General features: G+C 44.1%; 2 protein-coding genes across 2 annotated transcripts in view; both read left to right on the forward strand.

Moving 5' to 3' along the window:
* The window catches only part of LOC115138200 (actin-binding LIM protein 2-like), a 106,898-nt gene extending 100,088 nt beyond the window's left edge, over positions 1-6,810 (forward strand). The window contains exon 22 of the mRNA XM_029674794.2: positions 6,014-6,810. Within this exon, the coding sequence (XP_029530654.2) occupies positions 6,014-6,127 (114 nt within the window). The 3' untranslated portion in view covers positions 6,128-6,810. The remainder of the gene's footprint in view (positions 1-6,013) is intronic.
* Positions 6,811-12,156: 5,346 nt separating this feature from the next.
* The window catches only part of afap1 (actin filament associated protein 1), a 117,944-nt gene continuing 115,734 nt past the window's right edge, over positions 12,157-14,366 (forward strand). The window contains exon 1 of the mRNA XM_029674805.2: positions 12,157-12,258. Coding sequence (XP_029530665.2) covers positions 12,240-12,258 — 19 coding nt within the window. The 5' untranslated portion in view covers positions 12,157-12,239. The remainder of the gene's footprint in view (positions 12,259-14,366) is intronic.

Genomic DNA, 14,366 nt, shown 5'->3' on the forward strand with positions numbered 1-14,366 from the left:
TAATTTCTCTACCAAAGCCGGCTCCAACGTGGTTTTAGAGAATTTAGCAGTACATCCAACCGGCCTCACAACCGCAGACCACGTGTAATCACGCCAGCCCAGGACCTCCACATCCGGCTTCTTCACCTGCGGGATCGTCAAAGGGGGGGAGGAAGAGTATTTCTGTCTGTAAAAAGCCCTTTTGTGGGGGAAAAAAATGAATTCTGATTGGCTGGACCTGGCTCCCCAGTGGGTCAGCCTATGTGGATGCCACAGGAGGTTGGTGGTACCTTAATTGGGGAGGATGGGCTCGTGGTAATGCCTGGAGCGGAATGGTATCAAATACATAAAACACATGGTTTCCAGGTGTTAGATGCCATTATATCCTCGTCATTCCGGCCGTTATTATGAGCCGTCCTCCTCTCAGCAGCCTCCTGTGATGGATACAGTACTGTTGGTCAGGGTCATTGCTCCTGTGGTTACTGGCTGTCCTTTCACTAGTCCAGCATTCCTCAGGCACCAAATGATCTCTCTCTCTCTCTCTCTCTCTCTCTCTCTCTCTCTCTCTCTCTCTCTCTCTCTCTCTCTCTGTCTCTCTCTCTCTCCCCATCTAATCATACCACAGTTCCAGGCCCATGTCTCAGTGTTCTCTAGTATACTCAGGCAGAGGCCCTAGTTATTGCCATAAACCTTGGAATTGTATTTTTCCTACCATTTTCCATATTAATTTGCAATGTGGTTCAGTGGGAGAAGTCAGCCCCTTTTTTGTTTTAACCCTGTCTCTGTGTGTGCGCGTGTACGTGTACGTGTGTGACGTACACAAGGCTCCAGGGCTGTCTGCCTCAGCATATGTGTGTGTGTGTGTGATTATCCCCCCCGCCCTTACAAATGCACACTGGGCTGCTCTCACCACATTGTCCCAATGTGATGAGGGTTGGTTTGTGGTAACGTTATCATGGTATTGTGTGAGTGTGTGTGCGCTGTTGGCTGGGGCAGACGGGTTACTCCTCTAGCCTCACACTGAGTTATGGACTGCTGATTTATCATGCTGTTTGTCTGCCCCTACGCATTCGCCCTGTATATGTGTGTGTGTGTGTGTGTGTGTGTGTGTGAGTGTGTGTGTGTGTTGGTCTCATTTCAGTGGGTTTAGAATATCTCTACTTGTCTGTGAGTGTGTATGCACTTACTGTATGTGCCACTGTCCACAAATCACATACGTCCTCTTATATGTGTCAGGCTATGGGTTTGTGTGTGTGTGTGAGTGCGTGTGTGTGAGACGGAGTGACTGTTTTCAGATGATAAGTCATCATCTCTCGGGGTGAAGCAACATTATCCAGGCAGTAAAGTTTTTTTTATCTCAAACTGGTGATTTCATTTTTCACTCATACAAACCCCATCTGTGTGTGTAATACCACGTAGAGCCAGGCCCCCGCACACACACACACACACACACACACACACACACACACACACACACACACACACACACACACACACACACACACACACACACACACACACAAAGATTTATGCAAATCTGCTGTGGAATCCCATTAAACCCACCATGAGATCACACTGTGTTTTGCAGTATGTGTGTGTGTGTGTGTGTGCGTGCGTGTGTGTGTCGATATTTACCAGCGGGACAGACGGTGGTTTCCCCGTACACAGACAGACAGACAAAGACAGATGCTTCTATTATGTGTATGGATGGTTGTGATTACCAAGAGTTATTAAGTCATTCGTTCTGTGCTCAGAACCGGTGAGACTAACAATGCATGTGGAGATTATTACTTGACATAAAGTGTCTTAATGCAACACCACAACAATGAGCTCCAAATACAGATGTCTGGATTTTGATGACGTAACTGAATGGAGACACTGAGGCTGCACTGATCCGACATCAGTTGTTATCTTAACTACAGTATTAACTACAGTATTTCCCCAAGGCCCTGTTGGTAGTCTAGGTATGGTTTTCGATTTATAGTAACCTGATTCCAAAGGTTGTAAGTTTGAATCCAGCAGTTGTTTTTGAGGGCCTCCCGAGTGGCGCAGTGGTCTAAGGCTGTGCCACTAGAGATTCTGGGTTCGAGTCCAGGCTCTGTCGCAGCCGGGCCGCGACCGGGAGACCCATGGGGCGGCGCACAATGTGCCCAGCGTCGTCCGGGTCAAGGGAGGGTTTGACCGGCAGGGATATCCTTGTCCCATCGCGCACTAGCGACTCCTGTGGCGGGCCGGGCACAGTGCACGCTGACACTGCCAGGTGTACAGTGTTTCCTCTGACACATTGGTGCGGCTGGCTTCCGGGTTAAGAGGGCATTGTGTCAAGAAGCAGCGCGGCTAGGTTGGGTTGTGTTTTCGGAGGACGCACGGCTCTCGAACTTCGACTCTCCTGAGTCCGTTCAGAAGTTGCAGCGACGAGACAAGACTGCATCTACCAATTGGATACCACGAAATATGGGAGAAAACGGGGTAAAACAAATTGAAAGTTATTTATTTGTGTTTTAAGCCTATCCCACAATTGAACCCTTACCTTAAGTTAATGCCTAACCTTAAGATTTCGGAGTTAATACCTAAACTTAATCCTAACCTTAAAAATGTGGAGTTAATACGTAAACTTAACCCTAACCTTAAAAATGTGGAGTTAATACGTAAACTTAACCCTAACCTTAAAAATGTGGAGTTAATACGTAAACTTAACCCTAACCTTAAAAATGTGGAGTTAATACGTAAACTTAACCCTAACCTTAAAAATGTGGAGTTAATACCTAAACTTAACCCTAACCTTAAAAATGTGGAGTTAATGCCTAAACTTAACCTCAACCTTAAAATAGTGGAGTTAATGCCTAAACTTAACCCTAAACATGTAGAAATTTGACATTTGTAACAACTTCGAAATTTGATCTTTGAGAAACATGGATGAACGTCTAATTCCGACGTGAGACTGTGAGAGCTAGTTGCTGTGTGTGTTATACAACATAGAGCTAGGTCCACAAACACATGTACACACACACACACACACACAAAGATTTATACAAATCTGCTGTGGAATCCCATTAAACCCACCATGAGATCACACTGTGCTTTGCAGTATGTGTGCGTGCGTGCGTGTGTCGATATTTACCAGCGGGACAAACACACAGACACCCCAGTGGCTTCCCCATACACAGGCAGACAGACAAAGTCAGATGCCTGTATTATGTGGATGGAGGGCTGTGATTACTAAGAGTAATAATCCAATATGGATGGTGTTAAGAGATAGATGGGAGGGGTTGAATGGAGCTGAAAGTTGGGAATAATAAAAACTAATAACAACAACATAACTCATGTAAAACACACTGTGTCTGTAAAACGTACACTACCGTTCAAAAGTTTGGGGTCACTTAGAAATGTCCTTGTTTTTGAAAGAAAAGCACATTTTTTGTCCAATAAAATAACATCAAATTGATCAGAAATACAGTGTAGACATTGCTAATGTTTTAAATGACTATTGTAGCTGGAAATGGCAATTTTTGTATGGAATATCTACATGGGCGTACAGAGGCCCATTATCAGCAACCATCACTCCTGTGTTCCAATGGCACGTTGTGTTACCTAATTCAAGTTTGTAATTTTAAAAGGCTAATTGATTATTAGAAAACCATTTTGCAATTATGTTAGCACAGCTGAAAACTGTTGTTCTGATTAAAGAAACAATAAAACTGGCCTTCTTTAGACTGAAGTTCTCGTACAACGCTGTGTACTACTCCCTTCATAGAACAGCGCAAACTGGCCCTAACCAGAATGGAAAGAGGAATGGGAGGCCCCGGTGCACATCTGAGCAAGAGGACAAGTACATTAGAGTGTCTAGTTAGAGAAACAGACGCCTCACAAGTCCTCAACTGGCAGCTTCATTATTAAATAGTAGCCGCAAAACGCCAGTCTCGACGTTAACAGTGAAGAGGCGACTCCGGGATGCTGGCCTTCTAGGCAGGTGTGTGTACCATGTTGCATTCATCTGATGTGATGCCAGCGGTGTCTTGCCCAGATTCCTCCCTTCTCCGCTAGAGATGCCTGGTCGTTATGGAAACTAGTTGATTGACCGTCACACGATGACAGCCCGATTCTATACTGAACAAAAATATAATCATAATATTCAACAATTTCAAAGATTTTCAGTTCATAGAAGGAAATCAGTCAATTTAAATAAATAAATTAGGCCCTAATCTATGGATTTCACATGACTGTTCAGGTGAGCAGCCATGAGTGGGCCTTTGAGGGCATAGGCCCACCCACAGGGGAGCCAGGCCCAGCCAATCAGAATGATTTTCTTCCCACAGACAGAAATACTCCTCAGCACCCCAGATCCCCCTTCTCAGACGATCCAACAGGCGGAAAATCGGATGTGGAGGTCCTGGGCTGGCGTGGTTTCACGTTGTCTGCAGTAGTGAGGCCAGTTGGATGTACTGCCAAATTATCTGGCAACAGCACTGTTGGACATTCCTGCAGTCAGCATGCCAATTGCACGCCCCCTCAAAACTTGAGACATCTGTGGCATTGTGTTGTGTGACACAACTGCACATTTTTAGAGTGGCCTTTTATTGTCCCCAGCACAAGGTGCACCTGTGTAATGATCATGCTGTTTAATCAGCTTCTTGATATGCCACACCTGTCAGGTGGATGGATTATATTGTCAAAGGGGAAATACTCTCTAACAGCGGTGTAAACAAAATTGTGCACAACATTTGAGAGAGAAAAATATTTTTTGTGTGTATGGAACATTTCTTGGATCTTTTATTTCAAAAACGATTCCATCGTATACTTTTGACATTTTGGGGGGTTATAGTATTTGTAATGTGAGCCAAACAGGGGATAGACATGGTTCTGAGGCATGGACTTTGATTTGGTGTGTTAAATCTTTCATTAAAAAAAAACAGTGACCAATGATTTTCTCATGCTGAACACAACAGTAGGTTTTGGGTCACACATGGATGGTATGAGGTTGAGGTTTCATGGTGAAAAAAGTTGCGTAAGATGTGTGTAAGTGTAGGTAAATTTGGACCAGAGGATAACGTAAGTATGATAAGCTTATGTTAAGCATTATACAGCACTTATCTCAAATAGAATTTAAATACAAAAGCAGGTTGTAAGCACAGCTTAAGAGGTTGAAGCTCCTAGCAGGTCCAGCCAGCCCTTTAGGCCTCATCTTAGGGGTTAGTGTTTGCCATCCCACACAGGCCCTCTCTCCATCTGTGGTCACCCCAGACATAGTGTGTCCAAGTCAGGCCCTCAGCTCTGCTCCCCTGGGTTTTTAAAAATGTAACTAGGAACAGTGAGTTTACTGCCTTGTTCAGGGGCAGAACGGCAGATTTTTACCTTGTCAGCTCGGGGATTCGAGCTTGCAACCTTTTGGTTACTAGTCCAACGCTCAAACCACTAGGCAACCCTGCCGCCACTAAGGAGTGGGGTGTGGTGGTGGGGGTAAGCACAACACCTGTCACTGCGGTCTCTCTCTCTCTCTCTCTCTCTCTCTCTCTCTCTCTCTCTCTCTCTCTCTCTCTCTCTCTCTCTCTCAATTCAATTCAAAGGGATTTATTAGCATGGGAAACATATGTTTACATCTCTCTGTGTGTGTGTGAGAGTGGTGTTGTTACAGGGGCTGAGTGAGGCGACTGCACTCAAGTGCACTTCACAGGACATGGAATCCTGCACTTAAACAGATGGCTAAATGCACTGTCCATGGTTGATACCGTAGCTGCTGACATATTTATGTCAGTTTTGATTGTGTGCCCTGATAAAAGTGAACTATGTATTTGATAGTATCTCTCTCTCACCACTCTTTCTCTTGCCTCTCTTATATTCTCTCTTTCTATTCTCTCTTTCTATTCCCTCTTTCTATTCTCTGTATGTCTGTCTGTCTGTCTGTCTGTCTGTCTGTCTGTCTGTCTGTCTGTCTGTCTGTCTGTCTGTCTGTCTGTCTGTCTGTCTGTCTGTCTGTCTGTCTGTCATATTCCCACTATTTTACAAACATATTGTCTTGTATTCTTGTCTCTTCCAGAGACACCTCTCCCCAGAGGACTTCCAGCATGTGTTCGGGATGACCCTGGACCAGTTTGACCGCATGGCCCTGTGGAAGAAGAACGACATGAAAAAGAAGGCACGCCTTTTCTAAAGCCAAGTGACTGTAACAGGGATAAAAATAGCATCTCTAGTCTACAACGTCTGTCCAGTCTGGATGAAAGGAAATCAGAAAGAAAAAAAAAACCCATCAGAAATCATCTATATATGCACCGCCATACGACGTTGCGCCTGCGAAACATCATCTCTGCCAGAATAAGGAAGGTGGAGACATTTTCACGATGTCGCCGTGACCGACATCCAACGTCGAGGCAATGTTCGTCACATATAGCTTTTGTATGCGTTGTGGTCTGAATGTTATTTTTTTATAACCTTTGGGGAGGTGGGACGGGGAAGATGCATTTGCATGGCCCGTGACACCACTCCTCCTCTTCCCCTCTCCCCACCTCTATGTGAGTTCTGCATCCCCCACCCCCTTCCTCCCCAAAAAGAGAAATAGGCTTTTTTCTCTTTGTCTCTGTTTCTTCCTGGTTCAACGTCTGCCTCTTCTACGGTCTTTATCTCGACATGGAACAATATCTCTGTCTGTTTTCTATCTGTTTCGTTTTCCCCTCTTTTATCATTCCTGCTATCTGTTTTTCTTATCCTCTCTTATGGTCTCTCTCTCTCACTTGATCTTTCCTTATCTACCGTGTCTCATTTAAGGTCTCTCTCTCTCTCTCTCGCTCTCATCCCCCCTCTCTCTCTCTCATTCTCCCCCTCTCTCTTTCTCTCTCATCCCCCTCTCTCTTTCTCTCTCATTCTCCCCCCCTCTCTTTCTCTCTCTCATTCTCTCCCCCTCTCTCTTTCTCTCTCTCTCTCTCATTCTCCCCCTCTCTCTTTCTCTCTCACCCCCTCTCTCTTTCTCTCTCTCATTCCCCCCCCTCTCTCTTTCTCTCTCATTCTCCCCCTCTCTCTTTCTCTCTCTCATTCTCTCCCCCTCTCTCTTTCTCTTTCTCTCTCTCATTCCCCCCCCCCCCTCTCTCTTTCTCTCTCATTCCCCCCTCTCTCTTTCTCTCTCTCATCCCCCTCTCTCTTTCTCTCTCATTCTCCCCCCTCTCTCTTGCTCTCTCTCATTCTCTCCCCCTCTCTCTCTTTCTCTCTCTTTCTCTTACCACCTCACCTCTCCTCTTACTCCTCTTCTCTGTCTTTTTCCATCTCCTTTTCTTTCTTTCTTTCTTTCTTTTTTCTTTCTTTTTTTCATTCTTTCTTTCTTTCTCTCTCTCTCTCTATCTTCCCTTTCCCTGCTGTAGCCTGTGCTAGCCTCTAACTCACCACAACTTATAGTCTCATATCTGAACAACAGATGTATCATTTTACAGCAGTGGAGGTTAAGATAGGAAAAGTTTATCTTCTCCTTTTTTAAGTGGGTAGTTTGTTTGATAGCCATGCCATGATTTGTTGATAGAGGGCTGTATCTTACACACGCCACTCATAAATCAGTGAAGATGGGAGTGTTGGGGTTGGATCAGCGCCAACAGCATGAATCATGGGTAAAAACAGTACCATAGGCACCACTGATACCCATAGCAGATGTATAGAGCCTCAGGTTCTTTCAAGCCCTGTTGTCAAACACTGCCTTGCCAGACACTTTTACGTAAATCCCTTCCCATCAAAAACCTACATTATTTTTATAAGCTATTTTTGACTCCTGGATGGCCGTCATCCATTCTGTGGACGTTTTCAGATGTGAGAATCGTGTTGTTATGACACCTTTATCATCTGCTCCCCCCCTCATTGTCCTCACACTATCTAACACAGGCCTGCAGCAGCACTTGAGCAATACAAGTTAAGCCTTGCTTAATGAATTGATAATGGCATATTGACATATAATCTGTACCTTCTGTGATAGAGGATGAACCCTTTCTATGTTCGTTGTTTGTAAATCATTTGGCATCCACTGCCACATATGTAGTGGGGAAACGTATATTGGCTTTGCTAAGTCTCCAGAAACTCCAACAATTAATTCAACCATAAGTGGCATACAATATACACGTGACATACAGTGTACATATATTTGTCTAGGAGTTTGTTATGCAAGCCAAGGTATATATTGCCTCTAGGGCATGCATGCATATGAGAGATGGTCGAGGTCGTCTACGATGGAAATGTTTGTAAAAACATTCTCAATTTGGATCATTTTGGTCCCTCATATTGGTTAATTATTTGATGCACATTTTGTAACACAACTTTTGTCCAATGAAAAGCCCAATTCAGATGCTTTTGTTTGGCATTTATTTATAGACATCTTAAAGGGAGGATGAGGATGGTCATCTTTAAATCTAATGGCTATAGGGCAGGTGTATTGGAAAATACATGCTCAATAAAAATTAAAAACACAGTCAATCTGAATAAATATCAAATTAGAGTTTTGCTCCATCGGTAAGTAGAACATTAGCCGCCGTCATCAAAGCTCGTGTCTCCTGACTTCTAATGTCAATCTGAAATGAAAGCGCTTTTATCGAAATTCAAATCAAATGTATTTATGACACCCATTTTGCGTCAGCAGCTGCCACAAAGTGCTGATACAGGAGCAATGGAGTCGACCATGTATTAAAAGTGCTTGATTGTGCCTCGTTGAATGTGAATGCCGATAGTGTTGCAGAATTACATTGTCAAATCTAATGTCTGCTTATATCGGATGATCATTTATGCAGTTTGGTAGAATGTTGTGTGTATGGATGTGTGTTTTGACCTTTTTGGATCACTGTTACGACATCATTGTTACATTGAAAGAAGGTTGATGTAGCGTTATCAATGGTGAGGAGGGCTTTCCCAGAACAGAGATCACAATGGAGGGCTGTTCGGAAACACTGTGTTTGTTTTTGTGTTTGAACAGCTGTGGAAACAGTAGTGTAAGCTGAGAGGCAGAAACTAAGGAACACGTATCCAGGTCTGAGCTCTGAACTTGCCCTTAGGCACACACAGATCTGGGATCAGATTCCATTCTCCTAATCCTAACCTTAACTATTAGGGAGGAAATGCTAAATGTGTCTTAGTTCAGTCAGTGTCTACACTCTTAGAAAAAAGGGTTCTTCGGCTGTCCCCATAGGAGAACCTTTTTTGGTTCAAGGTTGAACTCATTTGTCATTTGGGTTCCATGTCCACAACTGAAACCAACAAGGGTTTTTCAAAGGGTTCTCCTACGGGGACAGCCAAAGAACCCTTTTAGGTTCCTTATAGCAGTGTAGGGCCAAGTGCATTCTGTTTTGCTCAAGGGTCAGGCCAGACCAGCAGAGCTCACATAGCCCAGATACACACCAGGCCAGATCAGCAGAGCTCACATAGCCCAGATGCACACCAGGCCAGATCAGCAGAGCTCACATAGCCCAGATGCACACCAGGCCAGATCAGCAGAGCTCACATAGCCCAGATACACACCAGGCCAGATCAGCAGAGCTCACATAGCCCAGATGCACACCAGGCCAGATCAGCAGAGCTCATATAGCCCAGATACACACCAGGCCAGATCAGCAGAGCTCACATAGCCCAGATGCACACCAGGCCAGATCAGCAGAGCTCATATAGCCCAGATACACACCAGGCCAGATCAGCAGAGCTCACATAGCCCAGATGCACACCAGGCCAGATCAGCAGAGCTCACATAGCCCAGATACACACCAGGCCAGATCAGCAGAGCTCATATAGCCCAGATACACACCAGGCCAGATTGCACAACCCGTTCATCATCTCATTAGGTAAACAAGCCTCCCACCCAGAGGAATCAGCTGCGTGTCTCTCTTACGTCAAGGTCAATACAGTGTTGGATTCACAACTTTATTTACGCTTTTGATACAGGAAATCGGAAGGAGCTGCCCAATAGACGCAATTTTTTTGCTTCTGATTTATTTTGAATATAGAGACATAATAACATATCATATGGTCAATGTGTGGCTTCTGTTTTTGCTTGTTTGATTGTAATGGAAGCCAGATATTTATGAATATCCTATGTATGCAGGTATATGTCCATTGCGCCACTATAGTCACAGAGAAGTGTATTACCATGTTTGTTATAGAATGTCCCGTGAAAATAAGTCTGCCTCATTGTATTAACCCCAATGTTATGGAATGACTAGTCTTTATCAAATATGTTGTTCTTTTAACCTAATGGCTAGGCGTAACGCGAGTTACGTAAGTCTCTGTGGCACACAATTAGAAAAATTCTGACATTGCCGTTATGCAATATGATGACGTTAAAATGAATTTGGCTCTGTCACAATCTATTATTTTGCACTGTGTAACCAACGGATACCATATGCTGTGATTCGCTGTTGTTGAGGCCCTGTGGAGGATGATGAGAGGCTGAAAATATGACTTAACATTATTCTAATGCTGTAACTAAGCCTTTTGTTTAGCTTTTGTTCTTATTTGGCTTCGCTGGTTTGCAAGAAATACTGATGTCCATCTTTAAATAAATGTTTCATCCAGTACCGTTTCTTTTGATGTGTGCTGTGGTTTTATGGTAATTTAACTGGTCAGAATCTTGACTGTTTGGGTAGTTGCTTGAGCAGTCTGTGAAAACTCTTTTGTGTTATTCTCAGACAAACTGAAATGTCTCAGTGGCACCTATCAAACGAGAGTAGCTAACTTTGTATACGTGACAGTCTCTTCTGGTGTGAGGAAAGTTCGTTCCAGACACAACAGACATCCTTATTGGTTCATATCAGGGCTCTCCAACCCTGTTCCCTGTTCTCCAACCTTGTTCCCTGTTCTCCAACCCTGTTCCTAATTGAGTGTACCTGATTCTAATAATGAGCTAGTTGATATGCTGAATCTGGTTAGTTACGACTGGAGTTGCAGTGAAAAACGACAGTAGGGTAGCTCTAGAATAGGGCTGGAGAGACCTGGTTAATATTCATTTAGTCCAGAGTTGTCAAACTCACTCCATGGAGGGCCTTTTTGTCTTCTGGTTTTTGGTTGTTCCTTCCATTTAAGACCTATACAACTAGGTGAAGGGAGTTCCTTACTAATCAGTGACCTTAATTCATCAATCAAGTACAAGGGAGGAGCGAAAACCCTCAGACACTTGGCCCTCCGTGGAATCGGTTTGACGTATGTGATTTAGTCTGTCTCTAAATTAAATTAGAACAGGACATCCGGTTTAAACCCAGTGAACAAATATGCAACTTTGTCTAATTTGTTGCTCTGGGACAAAGGAAAGAAGATTTCTGGGTGCAGTCTTGCTACTGAATCATTTTTCCACACTGTGAATCTATTATGTTGAAACTGGTGCTGATGAAAAGAAGTGAATCATTCTGTGAATCATTGTTGTCATTTGATTCATCATGGTTTCGCATAGCCTGTATGTATAGTAAAACGGAGACTACAGAGATGAGCAAACTGCCATTCTGTGTTAGTCTATTTATTATCTTGATAGGCCTGTATGTTGATAAATAGTTATTATATCAGCTGCCTCAAATCCACTATTCTATTTAAAAGACAAAGACCCCCACCCCATATCTGTGATTGGGAAAGTCCTTGTAAGCTACGGCTGCGATTGGCTACTACTGTGTCCATCTTGTCTGTCTTCTTGACAGCTGGAATATGCTTCTGTCCCATCACCCACGGAAAGTACTGATGGGCATTTCTTGTTTTTTTCGGTGAACCGGCTCATTTGGCTCCGTTCACGTAAAAGAGCCGGCTCATTTGGCTCCCAAACGGCTCTTCGTTCAAAATGCTTAAAAAACAACCTAGAACCATGAAAAAGCCAATCTCCAACGTATAACACAAAAGCTAGGCTACCATTATGTCAGATCGTGAAATGCGCGTTCAAATACAGTTTTACCTGGCCATTTAATAATTATTAACTGGCCAGCAAAAATAAATAAATCAGCGTGGACCAGATTGACGCGCTCTCCTCTCCCCACTATGTATTGTTTCTGCAGTGAGGATTCACTCTCTTTGGATCATTATTTTGTAACTTAACTGCAAAAAAAAAACATTGTTTTGAGCTCAAAAAAGCAGTAGTGTGCAAATCAGGCAGCCAAAATGAACGCCTCTTTCACCGATGCAATTCGGTTCCAACGTTCACCAAAACGATCCGTTCGTTCGCCAATGACCCATCACCAAGGGAAAGGAAGCAAGGAGCTAGGGAAGGGAGACGCACGAGAGTCCACAGCCTGCTTACTATACAGGATAAGTGCGCACCCTGGAAGTATCTAGGCGACATGGCCAGAAACGGAAAAGGTAAGCGTTTTTGTTTTACCCCTACACATCTACTTTCATTCATTGTTATTCTGTCCGTGATTGTTGAGATAATTGTAGTCTAACAAAACCACGCGTAACCATGTTTCTACAGTAGCATAGCTTGCTATCACCTCGAAGGGTGTTTGTGTTTGGGGAAATATAAGGCGTTTTGCTGTAGAATTTTCCAATGTATTATGTAAACGATATCAGTTTGTTTGTTTCCTCCCCTCCTTGTTTTGGCATAATACTTCCGTATAAATGGTTTCTCTGCCAGTTTTTTTTTCGCGTGAGAATAAAATGATTCGCCTCGTATGTCTCAACTCCAGTTGAGCATTTCAATATAAATGGTCAAAGTATTCTTGCTACAACAACTTGAACAAGGTTGCTATGAGGGATGGAGAGGCACAACACAAAGGAACACGAGGTGTAGACCAACAGGGGGTCCTGCCGGGTGAGCAGGTTGCAGCGTGATTCATTGACAGACTAATGAACTCTCACGGTATGGTGCTCGTGACCATACCTCATTGGCTGGGACACTGTGTAGGTGTATCAAAGGGTCCGCATTTGCTTCCTGTCATCGTATTCTCTCCTATCCTTGTATTATTTCCTCCATGTGAACTGAGGCCGAAAATTGAACAGGTGGAAGCAAATGATGGCCAAAAGCACCATTCCATGTAGCCTCCCAGTATGTGTAAAGCCTACTGTTTATGCCAAAAAGCTTAGGCTTTAATGGCACAGATGGTGAATTTACCCAGAAACCACAGAGTGGCTGGTTCAAGCTCCTATCCTGCCGTACCCCCTTAATCACTAGAACCATATTGCCTTTAACTAGCCTGTAGTTTCAGATGGGTAAAGATGAAGGGCATGGAACAAGGAAAGGAAATGCTTAAGAGTAAGACTATTGTGATGCAGCATGGTAGGGATCAGCTGGTCGCACCCTGCAGCAGCCACTCATGGCTGCTGAGACTGACTGGCCAGGAGGGAGGGAGGGGGGGATCATGAAGCTCAGTTATTTAGAACAAATCCAATGAATGAAATATAATGGGGCACAGGATGGGAAAATCTGCTGGGTTTTGATTAATCAGACTACATGTTTAGGAAGGGGCGCCGTTTTGAAGGGATAAGCAATGACTACAAATGACACTTACCCTACACCCAAACAAGGGCACTGCGTTCATCCACCTCTGGCCTGCTCGCCTCCCTACCACTGAGGAAGTACAGTTCCCGCTCAGCCCAGTCAAAACTGTTCGCTGCTCTGGCCCCCAATGGTGGAACAAACTCCCTCACGACGCCAGGACAGCGGAGTCAATCACCACCTTCCGGAGACACCTGAAACCCCACCTCTTTAAGGAATACCTAGGATAGGATAAAGTAATCCCTCTCACCCCCCCCCCCCTTAAAAGATTTAGATGCACTACTGTTCCACTGGATGTCATAAGGTGAATGCACCGATTTGTAAGTCGCTCTGGATAAGAGCGTCTGCTAAATGACTTAAATGTAATGTAAATGTTACCAATGCCTGGGCCATTTTCTTAAATATTGGATTGAAATATGTTTTAACAGCGTTTTGTATTTTAGTTGGTCATTAGGCCTGTCTATAGTCTCCATCTCTACCTTAGCTGACCTGTATCCCCCAGTCCCGTTTGTTTACAAGGAATTTGGTGGGGAAATAATCCCTGGAACCTTTACGTCTACTGCCTTTGTTGTATTTTTAACCCTAATTGTGTGTGCCTGAGGCTCGGTATTTCCCCAGCTCTTTATGGAAGCCAAAGCCAATCCACCCCAGTCAGTCCAGGCAGGCAGTCCCTGTAACAATGGACAATGGAAGGCAGACTTACTGTATACATCCTGCAAGCTCTTTGGCCACAGTATTGGACCAACTCTCTTTAAAAAAAAAATTGCATCCCAAATGGTATCCTATTCACTGTGTAGTGCTCTGGTCAAAAGTAACGCACTACATAGGGAATAGGGTGTCATTTGGGACACACCCTACCTTGCACAACCTGGGAGAGGGCGACAGTGGCCGTGGAGCACACACACGTACTGTAGGTCCCCATGTGACAACTTTCTCATCCCATGTCCTGATTGATACACAAGAAGTAGCAGCT

This window comes from Oncorhynchus nerka, linkage group LG12 (genome assembly GCF_034236695.1).
Source record: "Oncorhynchus nerka isolate Pitt River linkage group LG12, Oner_Uvic_2.0, whole genome shotgun sequence".
Classification (NCBI taxonomy): Eukaryota; Metazoa; Chordata; class Actinopteri; order Salmoniformes; family Salmonidae; genus Oncorhynchus; species Oncorhynchus nerka.